Genomic DNA, 22,980 nt, shown 5'->3' with positions numbered 1-22,980 from the left:
AAGGTTCAACACAGAGACTCCTGGGTGGCTAGGTGGTTGAGCATCTGCCTTTGGCTCAGGTCATGATCCTGGGGTCCTGGGATTGAGTCTGACAACAGGCTCCCTGTGGGGCTTCTCCCTCTGCCTATGTCTCTGCCTCTCTGTGTCTCTCATGAATAAATAAAATCTTTAAAAAATTTTTTTTCAACACAATTACACTGTCACTATGGCAGAAATCCTGGTTTTGTCCTCCTTATCTCAGGTAAGACTCTGAGTTGTGGCCCAGAAACTAAGGCACTTGAAATTTTTCTACTTCTAAACTGAAGTTGAGACTTGTGGGACTGCCATGGTCTTTGGTCCTGTGTCCAAGTTCATACGTCTCCACTAGTGCTAATTTTTTTTTTCCCGCTAGTGCTAATTAAGATTTACCAAAACTGTAAAAGCATCAAGTCTTCCTAAGTCTACCTTTGGCAGTCTCCAAAGCTTGACCCCTCAACAAAGGTACACTCCATATCCTCTCCACTCTAAGGGTTCAGAGAGAATGGCCCAGGGCTGCACAATTGATGGAATATTGAATTGAATATTCTCTGCAAGTCATGCATGTGTGCAGAGGTTGAGGTGCAGTTATACAGTTAAGATATGCAGTGCTACTCTAAGTGCTCAGGATGCACAAGAGGGCAGATGAAAAGGACATCAGCTAAATCTACTCCCCTCAATCCTGCTCAGTAAGTACAGGGTCTTTACATGTTTGTTTTCTTATACTAAAACAGTATTTTCCAAGTAATTACAATTGAGGACTAAATTATTTAGGTTTCACTCTGCTAAAACATACGAAAGGTACGGTGGAAGAGTCCTATGTTAGCTCTTCCTAACTCTGCCACGATGAATTCTGGAATTCCAACTATTTATATAAGCTGAAGTCAATTATATAAAAATATTTTAAACCTATAAAATTTGATGTCATCCCAAATCTGATATGAGATGAATGCCACAATCACCTCTGAGATTCTTCAAGTCTATCAAGTGATTTAAATGTCAGTGAGCAGTTAATTATGACTTTATAAAGATTTATTTATGGGGCACTTGCATGGCTCAGTCGGGTTAAGTGTCTGCCTTTGGCTCAGATCATGATGCCAGGATCCTGGGATCAAGCCCTGTGGCAGGTTACCTGCTCCATGGATGTCTGCTTCTCCCTCTTCACCTGCTCATGCTCTCTCTCGCTCTCGAATAAGTAAATAAAAATCTTAAAAAAAATTGAGAGTGAAAGAGCAGGTGTATGGGCTTGTGTATGAGTAGGTGGGGAGAAGGGGCAGAGGGAAGGAATCTTCAGGCAGCCACCGAAGGCAGCCGAAGCTAAAAGCAGACACTTAACCAACTGAGATACCCAGATGCCCCCAAAGAGGAATTTAGAACAAAAACTGGTTTTAAAAAATTTCAGGTATTTTAATCTATTTCTTAGTAAGAGCCATGTGGATTCAATTTGGCTTACGGCATGTGTAACATGGCACTTATACTTTCATATTAATGTATTTGGAACACCTACCTATTATTCTAGCAAATAAAGCAAAATGAAATAAAATAAATCCTAGTATGGCATGTATTTCTATGACAGAGAAATAGTCCAGTAACGGTTACTTAAATACAAAAAAACTTTAATCATCTGCTAAAGATGTGAGTCAGTTTTCACTAGTGTTATTTTTTTTTTTTAATTTTTATTTATTTATGATAGTCACACACACACACGCAGAGAGAGAGAGAGAGAGAGAGGGGCAGAGACACAGGCAGAGGGAGAAGCAGGCTCCATCCAGGAAGCCTGATGTGGGATTCGATCCCGGGTCTCCAGGATCGCGCCCTGGGCCAAAGGCAGGCGCCAAACCGCTGCGCCACCCAGGGATCCCCACTAGTGTTATTTCAAAGACATGTCATTTAGGAGTGCCTAGGTGGCTCAGTTGGTTGAGCACCCAACTCTTGGGTTTCAAGCTCAGGTCATGATCTCGGGGTCCTGGGATCAAGCCCCACTCGGCAGGGAATGTCCTTGTCTCCCTCTCTCTCTGCCCATCTTCTGTCCCCAACATGCACATGATTTCTTAAATAAAGAAATCTTAAAAAAAAAAAAAAAGATATGTCATTTAATCCTTAAAGGAAAAGATTATTTTTGTTTGTTTAGGGAGGCTTGGCATCCAATGTGGGGCTTGAACTCAAATCCCAAGATCAATTCATATATTCTTGGGGTGCCTGGGTGGCTCAGTCAGTTGAGTGTTCCATTCTTAATTTTTTTTTAAAAAAGATTTTATTTATTCATGGAAGACACACACACAGAGGGTCTCCAGGGGGTCTCCAGGATCACACCTTGGACTGAAGGCGGCGCTAAACCGCTGAGCCACTGGGGCTGCCTTAGGATTTTATTTTTAAGTAATCACTACACCCAATGTGGAGCTTGAACTAATAACCTCAAGATCAAGGAGTCACATGCTACCAATTGAGCCAGCCAGGTGACCCTCCTATAGTTCTTTAGACCAGAGTTTCTCAGCTCAAACACTACTGACATTTTGGGGTGGATAATTCTTATTGTAAGCTTTTATTTATTGAGAGAGAGTATAAGTGCGAGAAGGGGCAGAGGGAGGAGACTCCCTGATGAGCAGGAAGTCCAATGTGAGTCTGATCCCAGGACCCTGGGATCATGACCCGAACTGAAGGCAGACACTTAACTGACTGAGCCACCCGGGTGCCCCTGGGTAATTCTTTCTTGTTGCGGGGCTGTCCTATGCACCGTAAAATGTTTAGCAACATCCTTGGCCTCTGAAAACTAGATGCCATAGCATTCACTCACCCAGTTGTGAGAAGTGTCTCCAGACATTGCTAAATGTCCTCTGGGGCAAGTTCACCCCCTGTTGAGAATCACTGGCTTTTAGAGTATATCATGTTTTCTACCCTTTTTACTCAACAGTTAATCAACTCTCAAGTATTCACTAAAATTCTGAAGGAAGTACACACACTAATAAAAAAATTATTTTTAATTAAAGAAGGCTTAACTTAAGACATCATACTGACATCTACTGGCTTGGTGCTAAACTGTACATTTGACATATACTGCATTTTTAAAAACCCTCAAAATTGTAATATAGGTGCTATTTTGGGAAAGTAGAACAATTAAATGAAAGCAGTAACATTAACATTAGTACTATTTGTTTTTTGCAAAGTCTAACATATATAATAACAATGGTAATTGTCTTACTTTCTTAGTTTTTGGTGTACTATCTTTTGGATGACTTGAATTTTTAATGAATAGTTTAGAGACTGATAATTAGAGGGGATTTTTTTTAAGACAAGTAAAAAAGTCTGATTCAAAAAACTTGCAAAAAATTAAGCAGCATGCTATTTTATGATTTATACTGAAATTTTAAAAGACTAAAAAATTTTTATAAAAACCTAATAATGATAATTCTATAAATAAAACTGCAATTTTCTAAGCATTTTAATAAAAGACATTTGGTAATTAAATACTACTATCAATTAAACTGATGAACTTTATTGGGGTTAAAACTATAACAAAGTTCATCCTAAAACATTTTGCAATGCAAAATTATTTCACTCAAGGAGTGTTTAATAATTTGAATGCCAGGAATTACAAGCAATTTTCAAAAGCAGACTCTTCACATTCATAAAACTTTATACATCATTTGAACTAACATATTTATACTACTAAAATCAAACATGCATCACTTTCAAACATTCTTGTATCATGATTTTATATATTACATTATTTAACACCATTCCTCATCACTACACGTATTTTATCATACACTTGCACCATTCTCCTTGGATTTCTGATCTTTATCTTCATTCTTGACATTATCCTGTAACACAATAGACAAGGGAAAAGTGTATTGTATTAGATTCTCTTAAATATAAGTTTAAAAATAGACAGTCAACAGACTCTCCAGATAGCTCATTTTGCCATCTATAAAAAACTGACACTGGGAAACTAGAAAAGAACCTCTCAATTCTATGCAGAACAGTTTCTAGTATTTGAGAAAGCTATTTAAGTCCTGAGAAATGAGAGGTCCCTAGGAACAATAGTTCCCTGCACAGTAGTAAAATTTTTCACCCCTTGTTCTGAGTAGACTGAGGATGTAGGTCTCAATTATTTGAGTTAGTTTATAATGGCATGGAGTTACAGATTTTTTTTTTTAGTGACAAAAAATGGTGAGGCGCCTGGGTGGCTCCATATGTTAAGTGTCTGCCTTCATCTGAGGCCCTAATCTCAGGGTCCTGGGATGAGGCCCCACATTGGGCTACCTGATCACAGAAAGCCTACTCCTTCTCCTGCTTATCCTCTTTTTCTTCTCTCTCAAATAAATACTATCTTTTAAAAAACTAATAAATTGATTTTGATAGTGCCAAAGAGTTTCTTAAATCTGCCCAACAATAAATAGGTTTAAAAGAAGTAAATAAAAAATAAATAAATAAAAATTAAAAAAATAATAATAAATAAAAAAAAATAAAAGAAGTAAATGCAGGCATCCCTGGTGGCTCAGCGGTTTAGTGCCTGCCTTTGGCCCAGGGCGTGATCCGGGGGCCCCAGGATAGAGTCTTGTATCGGGCTCCTGGCATGGAGCCTGCTTCTCCCTCTGCCTGTGTATCTGCTTCTCTCTCTCATGAATAAATAAATAAAATCTGGGATCCCTGGGTGGCACAGCGGTTTAGCGCCTGCCTTTGGCCCAGGGCGCGATCCTGGAGACCCAGGATCAAATCCCACGTCGGGCTCCCAGTGCATGGAGCCTGCTTCTCCCTCTGCCTATGTCTCTGCCTCTGTGTGTGTGTGTGTGTGTGTGTGTGTGTGTGTGACTATCATAAATAAATAAAAAATTAAAAATAAATAAATAAATAAAATCTTAAAAAAAAAATGCTTTTATTTCCCTCAAATTCAATTCACTCTATAGTTCTAAAAAAATGCAAACAAAATTTGCTTTAAGTCTACAATACATAAACCATGTTGACATTCCAACTAAATTCTCGAAAAATATAATCTTTTGGAAATCTCTTTTGATTAATCTGACAAAGGACAGAATATTACTATTTGCTCTGAGAAAAACAACTAAGAGATTAAAGACATTAAAATTTCCAAACAGATTTCAAAGTTAAAATAAACTGAAAAATGAAACTACAAAATCGCTAACCTTCTTCAGAACAGTGTGGATTTCATCCATTACTGTAGATAAGTTTCTGATTGTCTTATTGAGTTGGTTTTCAAACTGCAAATTCATGTTTTCTGAAATCTTTAAGTTTTCTTGCAACTGACTAAAGTCCTTTTTAACTTCTCTGAGTTCACCTGAGAGGCTCTTGTTGGAATTTTCCAAATTTAATATGGTTTTCTCATCTTCATCTGTTTAAAAAAAAAATGAAATTCACCATTTTACCCCTTTAAAATCTCTAATTTAACTTTGAGATTACAAATATTTAAGGAAGCAGTGCCTGGGTGGCTTAGTAGGTTAAGTGGCTGGCTCTTTATTTTGGCTCAGGTCATGATCTCAGGGTCCTGGGACTGAACCCTGCGCTGGGGTCTGTGCTCAGCAGAAGTCTGCTCTATCATTCTTTTTTTCTCTCCCTCCCCCCACTTGTGTGCGCTCTCTAAAATAAGTAAATCTTAAAAAGAAATTTTAAGGAAAATAAAAAAGTTATTCCTTCAAATAGCCACAAATGTCACAGTTAAAAAGTATGATGCAATACTCACTTCATTTAAATTAAGTTTTACCCAAGTATTACTTCTAAACCCAGGTTCCATTTTTAGATGAGTATATGGATTAGAGAAAGCAGAAACTGACAACTAAGTAGAACTAGGGAGGATTTAAAAAGTGCAAAAGAACAAGTGAGGAATCTAAGAATTCACATGAAAATCTAAGATTAATTCTTATAAAGCTAAGCAATTTTATAGGTTTTAATGGTCAAAAGTAAGTTGTATTATGTGCCTAGACTAAAATGCAAAGTACGGATATGTGTACACAGGTATGTATATACAGGTATGTATAAGTGTGTACAATTATATATTCCAACAGGCTTTTCAAAGTACCAAAATACCCAATGCTGTTCCTTACCCGTTTTTTCTTCTAGCAACTGCAGCTTTTGTTCTACTTCAGCCCTTACTTTTTCACTCTTTTCCAATTTTTGCAAGAGGCTTCCTACATCTACCATGGCACCATTGTACACGATAAGACCAACATTTTCTTCCACATCCTTTGATTCTTGTTTTACTGTTGGTGTTGGAAGTAACAGCCTGTTCCCTATAAAAGAAAAGATCACTATTTTATTATTTTTCTTTTTTAATAATTATAATAAAAATAACACAACCTAAGAATAATATACTCAAACCTAGCATATCTTCCTGCAATGCTTCAGATTCTTCATGGTTTTCTTCATCTTTTGAGGTGTCTGTTAATTTCCGGTAAAAGCAAGATTCACGGAGTACTACTTTATTAAGAAGTTTCTTTACCTGTTATGCAAGCAAATAAACAAGTATAAAATGAGAATACATTTTTGATTCTCCTTAACTGTGTTCTAATTTTCACATGTGATGAACAATGGCATCTATATTCTCAGGTATACTTTCCCACTCAAGAACACTTGTGGGTTGTTTGTTTTAAAGGATTTTATTTGGGGTGCCTGGTGGCTCAGTGGTTAAATGTCTACCTTTGGCTCAGATTGTGATCCCAGGGTCCTAGGGTCCTGGGATTGAGTCCCGCATCGGGCTCCCTGCATAGAGCCTACTTCATGCTCTGCCTATTTCTCTCTCTGTGTCTCTCATGTATAAATAAATACAATATTTTATTTTATTTTATTTGAAAGAGAGCAAGTGTGCGTGCACACACAGATGGGAGGAGAGGTATAGGAAGGAAAGAATTTCAATCAACTCCCCATTAAGCACGGAGCCTGTGTTTAATCTCCTAATACTAAAATCATGCTCTGAGCTGAAATCAAGAGCTGAACGCTTTAATCACTGAGCCACCCAGGTGGCAAATTTTTTTTTTTTAAATATTTTTCATATTTTCTTTTTTTTTTCATTTTTTTCATTTATTTCTTTAAGGGAGAGAAAGAGCATGAGCAGAGAGAAACAGACTCCTTGCTGAGCAGGGAGCCCAACTCAGGGCTGAATCCTAGGGCACTGAGGGTCATGAACTGAGCCAAAGGCAGAGGTTTAACTGACTAGCCACCCAGGTGCCCTCCTTGTGATTTTTTTTTTTTTTTTAAACTGTCTTCTCTGGGCAGCCTGGGTGGCTCAGCAGTTTAGCGCCGCCTTCAGCCCAGGGCCTGATCCTGGAGACCCCAGGATAGAGTCCCACATCAGGCTCCCTGCAAGGAGCCTGCTTCTCCATCTGCCTGTGTCTCTGCCTCTCTCTCTATGTGTATCTCTCATGAATAAATAAAATCTTTAAAATAAATAAATAAATAAATAAATAAATAAATAAATAAAACCTAAAATCCAAATTATCACTTGAAAAAATTTTTGTTAGTAAAAACCACGTAACGCTGATAGAAATATTAATGCATAGATTAAGGTATATGTACTGCTTGGCTTAGTTGGAAGAGCATGTGATTCTAAATCTCAGGGTTGTGAATTCAAGCCCCACACTGGGCTTGGAACCTACTTTGAAAAGAGAGGTGGGGAGGGGGACCCTGGATGGCAAAGTCGGTTAAACATCCAATTTTTTTTTTTTTAAAGATTTTATTTATTCAAAAAAAAAGAAAAAAAAAGATTTTATTTATTCATTCATGAAAGACAGAGAGAGGCAGACACATAGGCAAAGGGAGAAGCAGGATCTATAAAGGGAGCCGATGTGGAACTCGATCCCAGAACTCCAGGATCACGCCCTGAGCCAAAGGCAGATGCTCAATTGCTGAGCCACCCCGGCATCCCTAAACCTCCAATTTCTGCTTTCAGCTCAGGCTGTAATCTCAGGGTCTGGAGATCAAACCCCACACAGGGCTCCACATTCAGTTAAGGAGTCTGCTTAAAAGATTCTTCCATTCTGACCCTTTCCACATCCCTTTGTGTGCACACTCGCTCTCTCAAATAAATAAATCTTTATAAAAACGGGGTATGTACAAAGATATTTATTACAGCATAATCTATAATTCTAAAAAATGAAAACTGCCTTAGAGGCACCTGGGTAGCTCAGTTGTTGACCAGTCAGGTCATGATCCTCACGTTCTGGAAGAGAGTCCTGCATCAGGCTCCCTGCAGGAAGCCAGACCCCCTCTCTCTGTGTCTCTCATGAATAAATAAAATTTTTTTTCAAAAACCAAAAAACTGAAAAAAAGAAAAAAAGAAAAAAAAAGAAACTGCCTGGCAACTGAGACTATTCAAGGCAATTATGGTACATCTATATTACAGAATGCTTTACAGTCATAAAAAGAACAAAGTGGGTTTCTATTTTCGTGGTAGAATGATTATATATTGTTAAATGAAAAAAATTGTCCAAAGGCACCAGCCAGTTCAGTTGGTACAGCATGGGACCCTGGGGATTTATGTTTTTTTTTTTTTTTTTAAATTTTTATTTATTTATGATAGTCACACAGAGAGAGAGGCAGAGACATAGGCAGAGGGAGAAGCAGGCTCCATGCACCAGGAGCCCGATGTGGGATTCGATCCCAGGTCTCCAGGATCACGCCCTGGGCCAAAGGCAGGCGCTAAACCACTGCGCCACCCAGGGATCCCGGGGATTTATGTTTGAGCCCCACACCGGGTGTAGAGATTACTTAGAAATAAAATCTTTAAATAAATAAAAAGAGGGATGCCTGGGTGGCTCAGCAGTTGAGCACCTGCCTTCCGCCCAGGGGTGATCCTGGAGTTCTGGGATCAAGTCCCATATCAGGGTCCCTGCATGGAGCCTGCTTCTCCCTCTGTGTCTCTGCCTCTCATGAATAAATAAATAAATAAATAAATAAAAAGAAAAAAGAAATGTTATCTATCTGTAATGTATAAAATGATTCTATGTATATATTTATACACATATATTATACATCCTTATACAAAATGTCACATATGCACACATATGAGTTACTTTAAAAAGATCTAGAAGATTACATGAGGCCAGGAAAATATAACTTTGGAGGGGACTTCTATTTTTTTAAATTTTACACATTTCAGTATTTCTTGACTATATCACTATTAGCTCGTATTATTCTTACATTTCAAAAAGATTGAAAAGATAGTTAATTTTCATTTTAAACATTCATAAGACAGATTACCTGAGCCCGAGAAAGATGTAGTCCAAGAGTATAAAGTATTTCTTCCAAATCCTTTTCAAGAAGATAACCACAATGGCTTTGATCAAAATAAACAAATGCCATTAACAGATCCCTGTTAATTGTGATCATTTGAGTCTTTTCTTTTTCCTAAAGAAAATGTGGAAGATAATAGTACATAATCTTTACCCCTGAAATGTGAGAAATGACAACAAAAACATGGAATGACCTTTGCTTTATCTTACAAGTTAAAATGAGTTGATCTGGTTTATATATATCAGAGAAAGGAATAAGACATATTGCTTATCTAATGTAAGCACAAATATCAAAAAATAATTGGCTGAATTTTGCACTGAGTGGTAATATATAAATATACAAGAACTTAAACTTCATAACTATGTTATGCCTAGAAGCCTGGATTGTATGAGAAATGGAAATTATTATATTATAAAGAATAGAGTACTCAATAGATACCTTATCTTTAGAGGGCCTCTCCTTGCAGTACCTGTTGATATCTCTTTTGTCATCTCGTTTGTTTATTTCTTCCTCATCTCGATCTATAAAAGCAACACAACAGCAACAAAATACTCATTAATATAGATATTTTCTATTACTGTAGACATAAAAAATAGTTTTCTATTACTGATCAGTTTTCAAAAGACAGAATAGAAAGAAATAGCATATGAATAAAAATGGTTTGGACTTTAATGGAGTGCTGGCTGGCTCAGTCAGTAGAGCATGTGACTCTTGATTTTAGGATTGTAAATTTTAGCCCCACATTACGTGTAGAGATTACTGAAAAATAAAATAGTAAAAAAAAAAGGGGGGGGGATCCCTGGGTGGTGCAGCGGTTTGGCGCCTGCCTTTGGCCCAGGGCGCGATCCTGGAGACCCGGGATCGAATTCCACGTTGGGCTCCCAGTGCATGGAGCCTGCTTCTCCCTCTGCCTGTGTCTCTGCCTCTCTCTCTCTCTCTCTCTCTGTGTGACTATCATTAAAAAAAAAAAAAAGCGGTTTAGCACCACCTGCAGCCCAGGGCGTGATCATGGAGATCAGGGATCAAGTCCCACGTTGGGATCCCCGCATGGAGCCTGCTTTTCCTCTGCCTATGTCTCTGCCTCTCTTGCTCTGTGTCTCTCATGAATAAAATAAAATCTTAAAAAAAAAAAAGAATTATAGTTTTGTTTTGTTTTGTTTGGTTTTGTTTTTAGAGAGGAGGGGGAGAGGAAAGGGAGAACGAGAAGATGGGAGGAGAAGCAGAGGAAAAGGGATTCAGAGAATCTCAAGCAGACTCCCAACTAAGCATGGAGCCCAATGTGGGGCTTAATCTCACAAATCTGAGAATCATGACCTGAGCTGAAACTATGAGTTGGCTGCATAACTGACTGAGCCCCTCAGACACCCCAGAAATGAATTATAAAGAAGAAAAGGAAGAAATGTATAGAGACACTAGAAGAAGGAAAAAATCTTACTTTATTAATGTATCTATTCCATGTTTAAAGATGGGAACCTGGATAAATCATTTTCTTTTTTTTTTTTTAATTTTTATTTATTTATTTATGATAGTCACAGAGAGAGAGAGACAGAGAGACAGAGACACCGGCAGAGGGAGAAGCAGGCTCCATGCACCGGGAGCCCGATGTGGGATTCGATCCCGGGTCTCCGGGATCGCGCCCTGGGCCAAAGGCAGGCGCCAAACCGCTGCACCACCCAGGGATCCAATCATTTTCTTTTTAATGTTTTTCATTTATAGACTTTAAATGATCTCTACACCCAACATAGGGCTCAAATCCACAACCCAAAGATCAAGAGTTGCATGATCTTCTGACTAAGCCAGCCAGGTTCCCAGAATTGTACACTTCTAAATGAGTAAGTTATATAGTATGGAACTGTGTCTCAATAAAGCCATTTTTGTAAAAGGGAAATAGGCAAGTGGTCTAAAGCTGGACTGTGGTGATGGTTTAATAAATCTATAAAGTTATTAAGAATGAGTAAGTTGTACATTTAAAAGTAGTGAATTTTGGGACGCCTGGGTGTCTCAGTGGTTGAGTGTCTGCCTTCAACTCAGGGCGTGATCTCGGGGTCCTGGGATCAAGCTCCACATCCAGTTTTCTGCAGGGACCCTGCTTCTCCCTCTGCCTATGTATCTACTTCTGCATCTCTCATGAATAAATAAAATAAAATAAAAGCAGTGAATTTTGTAGTATGTATCGGCACTTAAACGGTTAAAAAAATTGTGTCCTTGGAATGGATTTTTCTCATATATACTATAGTATAGAATAGTTCAGCTGCACTATAGATTTATTATTGTGGATAAATTAATTAATTTAGCATAAATTAATGCATTAATTAATGCTAAGAGTCTGTTTCTTCCATTACAAAAATAGAGAAAACAACAGCCTCTGAGTAGAATTATAATTACAAGTTATTTTTATTGAGTATACCATATACTAAACAAAGGTTAAATTCCTTTCCTTTATTAACATTTTATAGACATGATCCACCTTATGTGAGTTCAACTTGAAAGCTGTTATTTTCAAAACTTTCTCTCTCTTGGAACGTAGATTTTTTTTTTCCCCAACACAACTATCCACATGAAACACATTTAAAGGAACAGGCTCCTGGGGCTCCTGGGTGGCTCAGTTGGTTAAGCCTTTGGCTCAGGTCATGATCCCGGGGTCCTGGATTGAGTCCCATATCAGGTTCTCCGCTCACTGAGGAGTCTCTTCTTCCTCTGCCACTACCCTGACTCATGCTAAGATAAATAAAATCTTTAAAAAAAAAATAAAGGAACATGCTATCTATAAAAAACTACTTTGTAATCTTTTTCCATGTCATTAATCCTCCAATAGTTTCTTCAAGGGCTGCACAGAATTTAATTGCATGTCTACAGCAAAATATATTTAAATAATTCTCTATTATTAAACATTAAGACAGGAGCACCTGGGTGGCTCAGTTAAGCATCCAACTCTCATTTTGGCTCCCTCATGATCTTGGTGGGGGTTGTAGGATAAAGCCCCAAATCAGGTTCCCCTCTCTGCGACCCCCCAACCTGCTCTCTAAAATAGACAGATCTTAAAAATAAATAAATAAATAAATAAATAAATAAATAAATAAATGTTAAGACCAATTCTGATTTTTGCTTGTATAGACAATATGGAATGAACATCTGTGTTGGTATTTTATTTTATTTATTTTATTTTTAAAAATACTTTATTTATTTATTCATGACACACACACAGAGAAAGAGAGGCAGAGACACAGGCAGAAGGAGAAGCAGGCTCCATGCAGGGAGCCTGACATGGGACTCGATCCCGGGTCTCCAGGATCAGGCCCTGGGCTGAAGGTGGCACTAAACCGCTGAGCCACCTGGGCTGCCCTGTGTTGGTATTTTAAAGGATACAGTTCATTAACATTGTCAAATTTCTGTTCAGAAAAAGTGTAACATTTTTTTTTAAGATTTTATTTGAGAAAGAGAGAGAGAAAGAGAGAGAGTGTGCATGAGCAGAGGGAAAGGGAGAGGGAGAAGCAGATTTCCCAACAGGTCCTGGAATCATGACCTGAGCCAAAGACAGATGCTTAACCAACTGAGCCACCCAGGTGCCCCAATTAAACTGACTATAAGAAATAACTCTTCTCTTTAACCTTGTCAATTGTTAAACTGCATCTTTTATTAAAAACTTTTTGTTAAGAGGCAGCTGGGTGGCAGTCAGTTGAGCATGTGACTTGTGGTTTCAGCTTAGATTATCATCTCAAGCGCCGCATCAGTGTCCACGCTTATGGGAGCCTGCTTAAGACTCTATTTATTTTAAAGATTTTACTTATTTATTCATGAGAGAGATGGAGAGAGAGGCACAGACATAGGTAGAGAGAGAGGTGGGCTCCCCATAGGGAGCCCGATGCAATGCAAGACTCGATCCAGTACCCCGGGATCACACCCTGAGCCAAAGACAGGGATCACACCCTGAGCCAAAGACAGATGTTCAACTGCTGAGCCACCCAGGCATCCCTTAAGACTCTCTCTTATCCTGCCCTGCCCCGCTCTCTCAAATAAACAAATCTTAAAACAACTTTTTTATCAAATTGATTGGTAAAAAATACTCATTGCAATATGCTCCCCTGATTACTAAGAAGATACAACATGATTTTAGACATGAAATGGCATTATGTTTTCATTTTTTAAAAAATCACCATTCTACTTTATTTGAAAAAGAGTGATCTTCAAGTAACTTGAGAGGATAATGAAATATAAAGTATGGTGGGGGAAATAAAGGAAAACTATGAAAATATTGAAGCAAGCAGCAACTGGAAATACCAGGGAAACCAAATGAGAACTATAATCGATCACCCTATTTGGCTTTGTTGTTTATGATATTTGTTCAAGTTTCTATTTAAAGCCTATTTGGATATTTAGACAGCTCCAGGAACTTGCATATATATCAGCAAAAAGGAAATAAAAACCCCTCTTTCTCAAGATTTTATTTAAAAATTTTTTTTTTAATTTAATTTGGGGGATGCTTGGGTGGCTCAGCGGTTGTGTTTGTTTGCCTTTGGCTTGGGGCATGATCCTGGAGTCCTGGGATCAAGTTCGTCATCAGGTTCCCTGCGTGGAGCCTGCTTCTCCCTCTGCCTGTGTCTCTGTCTCTCATGAGTAAATAAAATCTTCCAAAAAATACAAAAAAAATGTTTGTTTGTTTTTTAATTTTTAAGTAATCTCTATACCTAGCGTGGGGCTCACACTTATAACTCCAAGATCAAGAGTCACATGCTCTACTGAGTCAGCTAGGTGATCCCCAAAGTACTCTTTTCCTTATTAAGAGCTTATATATATTCAAGTGGGAAAAGACAGAAAATAAAATAAGTAGTATAGTAAAATAGCTTCTGAGTTCTGTGAGTAGAGCAGATTAAGAAGGGATTCTGAATGTGTATTGGTGGGGAAGATTGCAATTTTAAATAAGAGTGGGGGCAGAGCAGGTCTCACTGAGAAAGTGACCGCTGAACAAAACTTCAAATTAGAAACCATCAGGAAGGTAGATCTCTTGGAGTTTGCATGCAGAAGGAATGGCCCTAATATAGGGGCATACATAATGGGTTCAAGAAAGTCACAAAGCCTTAGGTGCGAAAGCCAAGTAGAAAGAGTGGTAAGAGATAAAATTAGAGACTTGATGTGATAAAGTATTAGAGGTCACTGGAAACACTGACTTTTTACATAGAGTGGAATGGAGAGCCACTGAAGGAATCTAAGAACAAATGAAAGAAACAAATAAATGACTTAAATTTTCCAAATGTTATTCTGGTAATTGTGTTGAGAAGAGACTTTAGAGAAGGGAGTAAAAGCAAGGAAATCAGCTAGTAGGAGGTTTTTATGTCTTTTTAAAGATTTATTTATTTATATGGGGGGGGTGTGGCAGAGACATAGGCGGAGGGAGAAGCAGGCTCCCGGATCCCAGGGCCATGCCCTGATGTTGTATGTAGAGATTATTTAAAATCAATCAATCAATCAATCAATCCTCTCCTGTATCATACACAGACGTCACAAGGCAGTATTTAAAGGTCTATAGGTTGTACTTATATTGATAGAAGTTTGTTTGTTTGTTTTTATAAGGATTGAGTACTCCACACCGCAGAGTAATTCCTCCTAGAGTTTTAATGGTTTTATTTTCAAAACCAGGTCCAATGAGCTTTCTGAACAGCTGTTGTAGCTATAGAGAAAACAGCTTCCTTCAGAGAGCAGTACTTTGGGTGGAAAGGACAAAATCCCTTCACGTTTGCACATTTTTTAATTGCTTATCTATTGTATTCTGCAGTAGGGTGTAAGTACAGATAAGCTATCACCTCAGATGGGAGCTTAAAAATTTTTTTCCTCAACATCATGGTTCCTTTAACATGTTTCCAATATTCCCAGGTAGCCCACAGTGTCCTACAAAAAAACTCTGGGTTAGACATATGGGGTTCTGGGTAGTGTTAACAGAAGAGAGGGCAGAACTGGTACAGATGACCATGGAGAAAGCTGACCTGGCTGGTAAAGCTGGTAAAGAGAAGCCAGCTTGTTTACATGCTCATTCTAGGACTGCTCGCCTTAAGCACAAAGTGCCATTCAGGATCTATTTTTGGAGGTTTATTACATATGTCTAGTTCTCAATTCCAACAGTTTAGTGAAGATCTAAATAAAATGCTATGTTCTACCTTAAAAAAATCCTCTCATCTATTAAAACAATATAAACAAATTTTTACTAAACCGTATTTTACCATTTCTATTCTAAAAAAGAAAGAACATTAGAATTATAGACTGCAATTATACAAAGTCACCAAACAAAAAATGTATTTTTTCATCCTAAGGAGAAATAAGTAAATTTGAATCTTACCATCTTCTTCATCTTCAGCTTCTTCTGCTTCCATTGGATCATATTCATCTTGATTATTATCTTCTTCAGTTTCATCATCATCTTTAGAATCCTCCTTTCTTTTATCTTCTTTCTGTAATTTAAGATGCCTTAAAATAAGCAAAATATCTGACCAAACGTCAAACGATTAAAACAAAACAAAAAACCATAAATTTATTAAATTTACTTGAAATAGAATCATATTATAAAATTCTCTTAACAATATACTTTAGGGGATGCCTGGGTGGCTCAGCAGTTGAGTGTCTGCCTTGGGCTCACAGCATGATCCCAGGTTACTGGGATCAAGCCCTACGTTGGGCTCCCCATAGAAGGCCTGCTTCGTCTCCTCTGCCTATATCTCTGCCTCTCTCAAGAATAAAATCTTAAAAAAAAAAAAAACCAAACCCAATACATTTTAAAATTAAACTACAACCCACAATATATGTAAATAAACCATTATGCTGTACACCTTAAAATAAAAAAGGAACAAATTACCAGAAAATGGTTCTAGATATTTATATAGCCTTAATTTGAAAAATTAAATTTCTAATAATACACAAAAATCTTTTAGTTTGGCCTTTATATTTTGCTATCCAATGGAATCCATCATCATTTGTTACTCTAAAGACTAAAGGAAAACTTCTAAATAAGGTTGCTGATGTAATGGAAATAATTACAGACCTTCCTTTCATCTCTATCTTCCTTTTTATCTTTATCATCGCCTGATTTTCTCCGTTTGGGTTTTGGCTCATCAGTTTCATCATCTCTGTCTTCTTTTTTATCTTTTCTCTCATCTTTTTTGCTTTTCTTTTCCTTTTCTTTTTTGTCCTCTTTCTCAGGAAGAGATAATAATGATTTGTATATTCTGACACCAAAATCTCTTTGAAGCATTTCGTTGAAAAGTTCTGCAAATAATGAAACCTATAAAAAGATACCAACAGTAACTCAGCTAACTTAAATAGAAAATTGAATAAATCCAGCATAATAATTTATCAAATGACTCGCCACATCTAACAATATGCGCTAACAACAGAGTGATAATAATTGATGTCAATGATGTGTAGATCTTCAAAAGACTCAAAAAACTCTCTTGAAGATATAAATACTATGTTTAGCATACTTTTGGCCAAATTTTAGAAAGAATAACAAAACTGCACCACAAAAAATTTGAAATCAGTATAAAAAAGGATTTCTATTTTACACAGCATTTAATCTTCATGATAAATTTTTTTATTTACTCAACGAGTTTTTCTGAAATGCCTCCTATGCTACCAATTGTTCTAGGCATTGGGAATACAGCAGTGCAGATGATAAAAATCAATTCTAGGGGCGCATGGATGGCTCAGTCAGTTAAGCAGCTGCATTCAGCTCAGGTCACCCTATCAGGGTCCTGGGATCCTGTCCTGGAATAGGCTCCCTGCTCAGTGAGGAGCCTGCTCCTCTCCAACCCCACTCAGGTTCTCTCTCTCAAATAAGTAAAATCTTAAAAAAAAAAAAAAAAAATACTGACTCTAAGTGCTAATGATCTAATGGGAAGAGTAAAAGATAACCAAAGCACCAGCAAATTTTAAGAAGAAAAAAAAGGGGAGGGGGGAATTCCTGGTGGCTCAGCAGTTTAGTGCCTGCCTTCAGCCAGGACGTGATCCTGGAGTCCCGGGATTGAATCCCACATCGGGCTCCGTGCATGGAGCCTGCTTCTCCCTCTGTCTGTGTCTCTGCCCCCCCCCCCACCTGTCTCTCATGAATAAATAAAATGTTAAAAAAAAAAAAGGGGGGGATAAACTCAGAATAACAATAAAGTGCAGTGTAGTCAAAGAAGATCTCTCTGATTAGGTGACATCAGAAAAGTGACCCATGGGTAGGCCAGGTGGTTCAGTGGTTTAGCGCTGCCTTCAGCCCAGGGTGTGATCCTGGGGACCAGGGATCAAGTCCTACGTCGGGCTCCTTCCATGGGGCCTGCTTCTCCCTCTGCCTGTGTCTCTGCCTCTCTCTGTGTCTCTCATGAATAAATAAATAAAATCTTTAAAGAAAAGAAAAAGATTGCAAAAAAAAAAAAAGAAAGGAAAAGAAAAAGAAAAGTGACCTGAAAGTGGCAAAGAAATGGGACATATTGATACCTAGAAAAGCATTTCAGGCAGGGGATATGAACTGAGAATTCTGAGAAGGGAGCATGCATTATTACTATGCAAGCATCCACAGACAATGACATACTCATGAACCTAAAATTATACACTGAATTTTCTATATAAATATTTCTAAGTACGGGGTGCCTGGCTGGCTCAGTCAGAACATGCAACTTGATCTCAGGGTGGTGAATTTGAGCCCCAAATCAGGTATAGAGGTTACTTAAAAATAAAATCTTAGGGATGCCTGGGTAGTTCAGCAGTTGAGCACCTGCCTTTGGCTCAGGACAGGATCCCAGGTCTGGGAATTGAGTCCCACATCAAGCTCCTTGTGAGGAGCCTGCTTCTCTCTCTGTGTATGTCTCTGCCTGTCTCATGAATAAATAAAATTTTTTTCTAAAGATTTTATTTATTTATTTATGACAGAGAGAGAGAAAGAGAGAGAGAGAGGGGCAGAGGGAGAAGCAGGCTCCATGCAGGGAGCTGGACGTGGGACTTGATCCCGGGTCTCCAGGATCACACCCTGGTGGCACTAAACCACTGGGCCACCGGGGCTGCCCTAAATAAAATCTTAAAAAAAAAAAAAAAAAAAAAATCTTAGGGCAGGTGGGTGGCTTGGTAAAGTAGCTGACTCTTGATTTCAGCTCAGGTCATGATCTGAGAATCATGAGACTGAGCCCAGTGTTGGGCTCTTTGCTCCCCAGGCTCTTCTATCAGTGGGAAGTCTGCTTGAGATTTTCCTTCTCCCTCTGCCAACTCCTACTCTCGCTCTCAAATAAATAAAAATTTAAAAAGAAAACTTAAAAAAAAAAATCTTAAAATTTTATTTCTAAGGCTATTTCCAACAGATTCAAAGGGTCCGGAACTTGAAATGGTTGACCACAGCTCTAAAATACATAACCTTTGGGGCACCTGGGTAGCTCAGTGGTTGAACATCTGCCTTTAGTTCAAGTCGTGATCCCAGGGTCCTGGGATCGAGTCCTCATCAAGCTCATTACAGGGAGCCTGCTTATCCCTCTGCCTAGGTCTATGCCTTTCTGTCTCTCATGAATAAATAAAATCTTAAAAAATAGAATAAAATACATAATCTTTGGCAGTGTATTCAGAGTACTCAATAAATTTTAATCAGACTATTTTCCTTATCACAAAGGATAATGTAACGTATTAAAATTGAATTTGTGGGACGCCTGGGTGGTTCAGCAGTTGTGGGATGCCTTTGGCTCAGGGCGTGATCCCAGAGCCCTGGACTGAGTCCCAAACTGGGCTCCCTGCATGGAGCCTGCTTCTCCCTCTGCCTATGTCTCTGCATCTCTGTTTCTCTCATGAATAAATAAAATCTTTATGAAATTATTATTTTGGAATAATTTACAACTTTTTTTAAAGAATGAACCAATCACTTCTTTAGGGATAAAAATATTCAATTATTTTGAAAAATAAACTACATGTTGTAAATCTGTTCTATGATAATGGTAACAAAGAAAGAGATTCAAGTTGAAAAATAAACATCAATTATTTTATCTTCCACCCCAATCAATCACCAAGTATAATTTTAAATCCCACTGAATGGTATTTTAATTCTAGAGTAAATAATAAAGCATTACCTCATTCCCCAAACAGGCAATTACACATTATGTATCATGTGTCTCCTGATATTCTGATAAAAAAAACCACACCACTACTTATGAATTATTTCTTTTAAATAATAATTAAATCAGAACCTGATTAAAATCTTTAAATCCAACTATCAATTTACAGGAAATACAGAGGCCAGAGTAACATTTAAATGATACTATAAAATGCAATCACAAAAAATGAATCTTCTAGGAAAAATCAGCTGGTGTACCCCCCACCTTCAAAAATAAATCGCAGGAAAAAAAAGCAAATTTATTTTTTATTCAAAAATAAATTGCAGGGGCAGCCCGGGTGGCTCAGCGGTTTAGCACTGCCATCAGCCCAGGGTGTGATCCTGGAGACCCAGGATCGAGTCCCAGATCAGGCTCCCTACATGGAGCCTGCTTCTTCCTCTGCCTGTGTCTCTGCCTCTCTCTTCTCTCTCTGTGTCTCTCATGAATAAGTAATTAAAATCTTTAAAAATAATTTAAAAAAATAAATTGCAGGAAGAAAACAAAAAGAAAAACACAGAATCCATGAAAAAGCCAAAGAGATTTAAGAGCTATATTAACCATCAAAATGTGTGTACCTTATATTTAGATCCCGAACTTAAAATATTACCTCAAATGAATGTTCTTTATTATCCTCTAATCTGTAGTCCAAAAGTACACTCAAAGACATAATGCTACAGTCAAACTTTCCACTTTTTGCAGCCCAGTTTGGATGTACAATGATGGCTGGTTCATCAGGCAAAATGTATCTTCTTTCCCGCCGCTGGCGTTCCATTTCCTCTTGACGTTTTCTTTCTTCTTCCTACATATTTGAAATTTTAAGTAATGTTAAACTGCCATGCAAAATATGTATATATCAAGTGTACACTTTGTGACGAAAAAGGGCAAAATTCCCATGACTCCTTTTAGTGATTATGCCAACCAGAAGGGCTGGAAAGAAAGTTCAAATTTACTAATGAAGATAGCAGTTTTTATGGCTTCTGCTTTTCTCTTTTGGGAGTCCCAGTACAAGAAACTGCCTTCTAAAGAGGAAAAAAAAAATATCTGTGTTAACATATAAATCAGAGATTCTGGAAAATAGAGTGTAGTTTCTAGATCTTCCTGAATCCCTACACAAAAAGGGAATAATCTAGACACCAATCCATGTACATTTACAACAAAACAAGGTGAAAAGGTATCCCCATAAACCCCAATACACAATTGAATATGAAAAAACCACAAGAACCAAAAGACCTACATGTTACTGGCATCTGTGTAGAGGGAAAAGTAGAAGGAAACAAATAGCGTTGTTTGATGGATCTAAGAACAGGAAAACCAAAAGCAGTCAATAGACATTCACTGGAAAGTGTGGTCAATTTCATAACAGCAGCTAAAACTAGGCAACATTTTACTACCAACAATAGTGAGTACAAGGAGCCCATCTTAACATCTGAAAGGACCAAGAACATTCTAGTCCTATGAACTTGCAAAGTTGAATTACCAATGCATCTTTCCAGCACAGGGCCTCATACTGAGGAGAAATTTCTGAAAGCAGAATCAGTCGTGGGCAGTACAGCAAAAACAGAGACTTGGGAGGAAAAGGTCCCAATGAACAATGACAGAAGAGCAACAGGGGGTTATCTGGGTGGTTTAGCCACTAAGTGTCTGCCTTAGGCTCAGTTCATGATTCCAGGGTCCTGGGATCAAGCCCCACATCAGGCTCCCTCCACAATGGGACGCGTGATTCCTCTCTTCCTATACCCCTCCATCCCCGTTCAAGTTCTCTCAAATAAATATATTAAGTCTTAAAAAAAAAAAAAGAAAAATGGGTAATAACATATTTAAAATAGTCAAAGAAATATAAATGGGAATCAAAGATTTTATATTCAGCAAAACTGACTTTTAAGTACAGTATAGTCAAATTGTTACCAACATACAAGAACTTACATATCGCTACCATGAGCTCTGAGAAACCTCCTAGAGATGAGCTTCAGAGACAATGACAAAAGGACTAGTGGCGAGCATTAAATAAGTAATTGTAGAACCAAGACTGAATGAGAATTAAAAGAATACAATATGTAATGATGCTACATGCATCATGCATCCTACATGCTAGGATGATATACTTATAGACAACATAAAAACAATGAGGAGAAAATAAGAATAGGAAATGCAAAAATAATTTTTTAAAAATTTCAGCAATAATCTTGGTGGTATACTATTAGTCCCACATTAGTGTTGTGTCTCTCTATATTTTCCTACCCACTGGACAAAAAAAGACAATTTGAGCTTTAATAAGGATAAGAATTGAAACCCATCAAATGTGTTTAAATCTATAAATTCGGGGCACCTGGATGGCTCAGTTGGCTAAATGTCTGCCTTTGGCTCGATCCTGGAATTGAGTGCCACATCGGGCTCCCTGATGTGGGGAATCTGCTTCTCGCTCTCCTGCCCCTTTCCCCCACTTGTGCTCTAATAAAAAATCCTTAAAAATACATAAATCTATAAATTCATAATGATGTTTACTTTTTAAAGATTTAATTTTTTATTTGAGAGAGAGTACAAGCAGGGGAGGGGCAGAGAAGCAGGCTCCCTGCTGAGGAGGGAGCCCGATGTGGGGCTAGGTCCTGGGATGACCTGAGCTAAAGGAGGATGCTCAACCAGCTGAGCCACCCAGGCACCCCATAATGATGTTTAAGAACAAACAGGTAACCATCAGAAGATGACAGGGAAGCAATTCAGTATCTTGAAAACCAGATAAAGGACAACACTGCTTACTTTAGGAACACATATAATAACATGATAACAATATAAAGATTAGGAAGGGTCCTGCATGAAGGTTCATTTTGAAGAAGTGTTCTATATTAAAAAAAAAAAAAAAAAAGAATCAAACATTGATACTGCTTTCTGTATGAGTTTACCAATAAGTAAAACTATACCACCAAGTAACCAGAGAACAGATGAGGAAAATTTGGGACAACAAAATGATAAGAATTATGACTATTTTTCAACCCCAATGGGTGCTATCATCAAAAATTAAAAACCAGGGGCAGCCCCGGAGGCTCAGTGGTTTAGCACCGCCTTCAACCCAGGGCGTAATCCTGGAGACCTGGGATAGAGTCCGACGTCAGGCTCCCTGCATGGAGCCTGCTTCTCCCTCTGCCTGTGTCTCTGCCTCTCTCTCATGAATAAATAAAAAAAAAAAAACTTATTATTCTCTCACAATACTTCATAAATGATGATGTGTACTCCACAATGCACTAGGAAACAGATAATGTTGGTCTGTCCAATTACTAGTGTTCTAACATGCTTCCTATATTCCTGTATTTAAAATTCAGAAAACGGGGGATCCCTGGGTGGCTCAGCGGTTTGACGCCTGCCTTCGGCCCAGGGTGCAATCTTGGAGTCCTGGGATCGAGTCCCACACGTCGGGCTCCGGGCATGGAGCCTGCTTCTCCCTCTGCCTGTGTCTCGCACCCCGCCCCCCCATGTCTATCATGAATAAATAAAATCTTTAAAAAAATTTTTTTAAAAATTTCAGAAAACAAATGACAGGCTTATACATCCAAGAGTTATTCTAAGGGCATAAGATGGCTTGAATCTATAGTCTCAGAGTCTTAAGGACTGAAATGCAATCAAATACATAGCTATA

The 22,980-nt window shown here is 38.0% G+C and overlaps 1 protein-coding gene across 8 annotated transcripts in view; it reads right to left on the bottom strand.

Annotated features, from left to right (window-relative positions):
* Window positions 1-2,975: 2,975 nt before the first annotated feature.
* The window catches only part of CCAR1 (cell division cycle and apoptosis regulator 1), a 61,492-nt gene continuing 41,487 nt past the window's right edge, over window positions 2,976-22,980 (bottom strand). For all 8 annotated transcript variants that reach the window (XM_049109017.1, XM_049109014.1, XM_049109020.1 and 5 more), the window contains 9 exons: window positions 19,960-20,151; window positions 16,286-16,525; window positions 15,587-15,698; window positions 9,697-9,779; window positions 9,226-9,372; window positions 6,349-6,469; window positions 6,075-6,260; window positions 5,160-5,365; window positions 2,976-3,836 (listed from right to left, as the gene is read on the bottom strand). In XM_049109017.1, the coding sequence (XP_048964974.1) occupies window positions 3,777-3,836; window positions 5,160-5,365; window positions 6,075-6,260; window positions 6,349-6,469; window positions 9,226-9,372; window positions 9,697-9,779; window positions 15,587-15,698; window positions 16,286-16,525; window positions 19,960-20,151 (1,347 nt within the window). In that variant the 3' untranslated portion in view covers window positions 2,976-3,776. The remainder of the gene's footprint in view (window positions 3,837-5,159; window positions 5,366-6,074; window positions 6,261-6,348; window positions 6,470-9,225; window positions 9,373-9,696; window positions 9,780-15,586; window positions 15,699-16,285; window positions 16,526-19,959; window positions 20,152-22,980) is intronic.

Source organism: Canis lupus, chromosome 4 (genome assembly GCF_003254725.2).
Source record: "Canis lupus dingo isolate Sandy chromosome 4, ASM325472v2, whole genome shotgun sequence".
Taxonomy (NCBI): Eukaryota; Metazoa; Chordata; class Mammalia; order Carnivora; family Canidae; genus Canis; species Canis lupus.
Note: the sequence above shows the minus strand (reverse complement) of the source record. Positions and strands in the feature narration are given on the sequence as shown.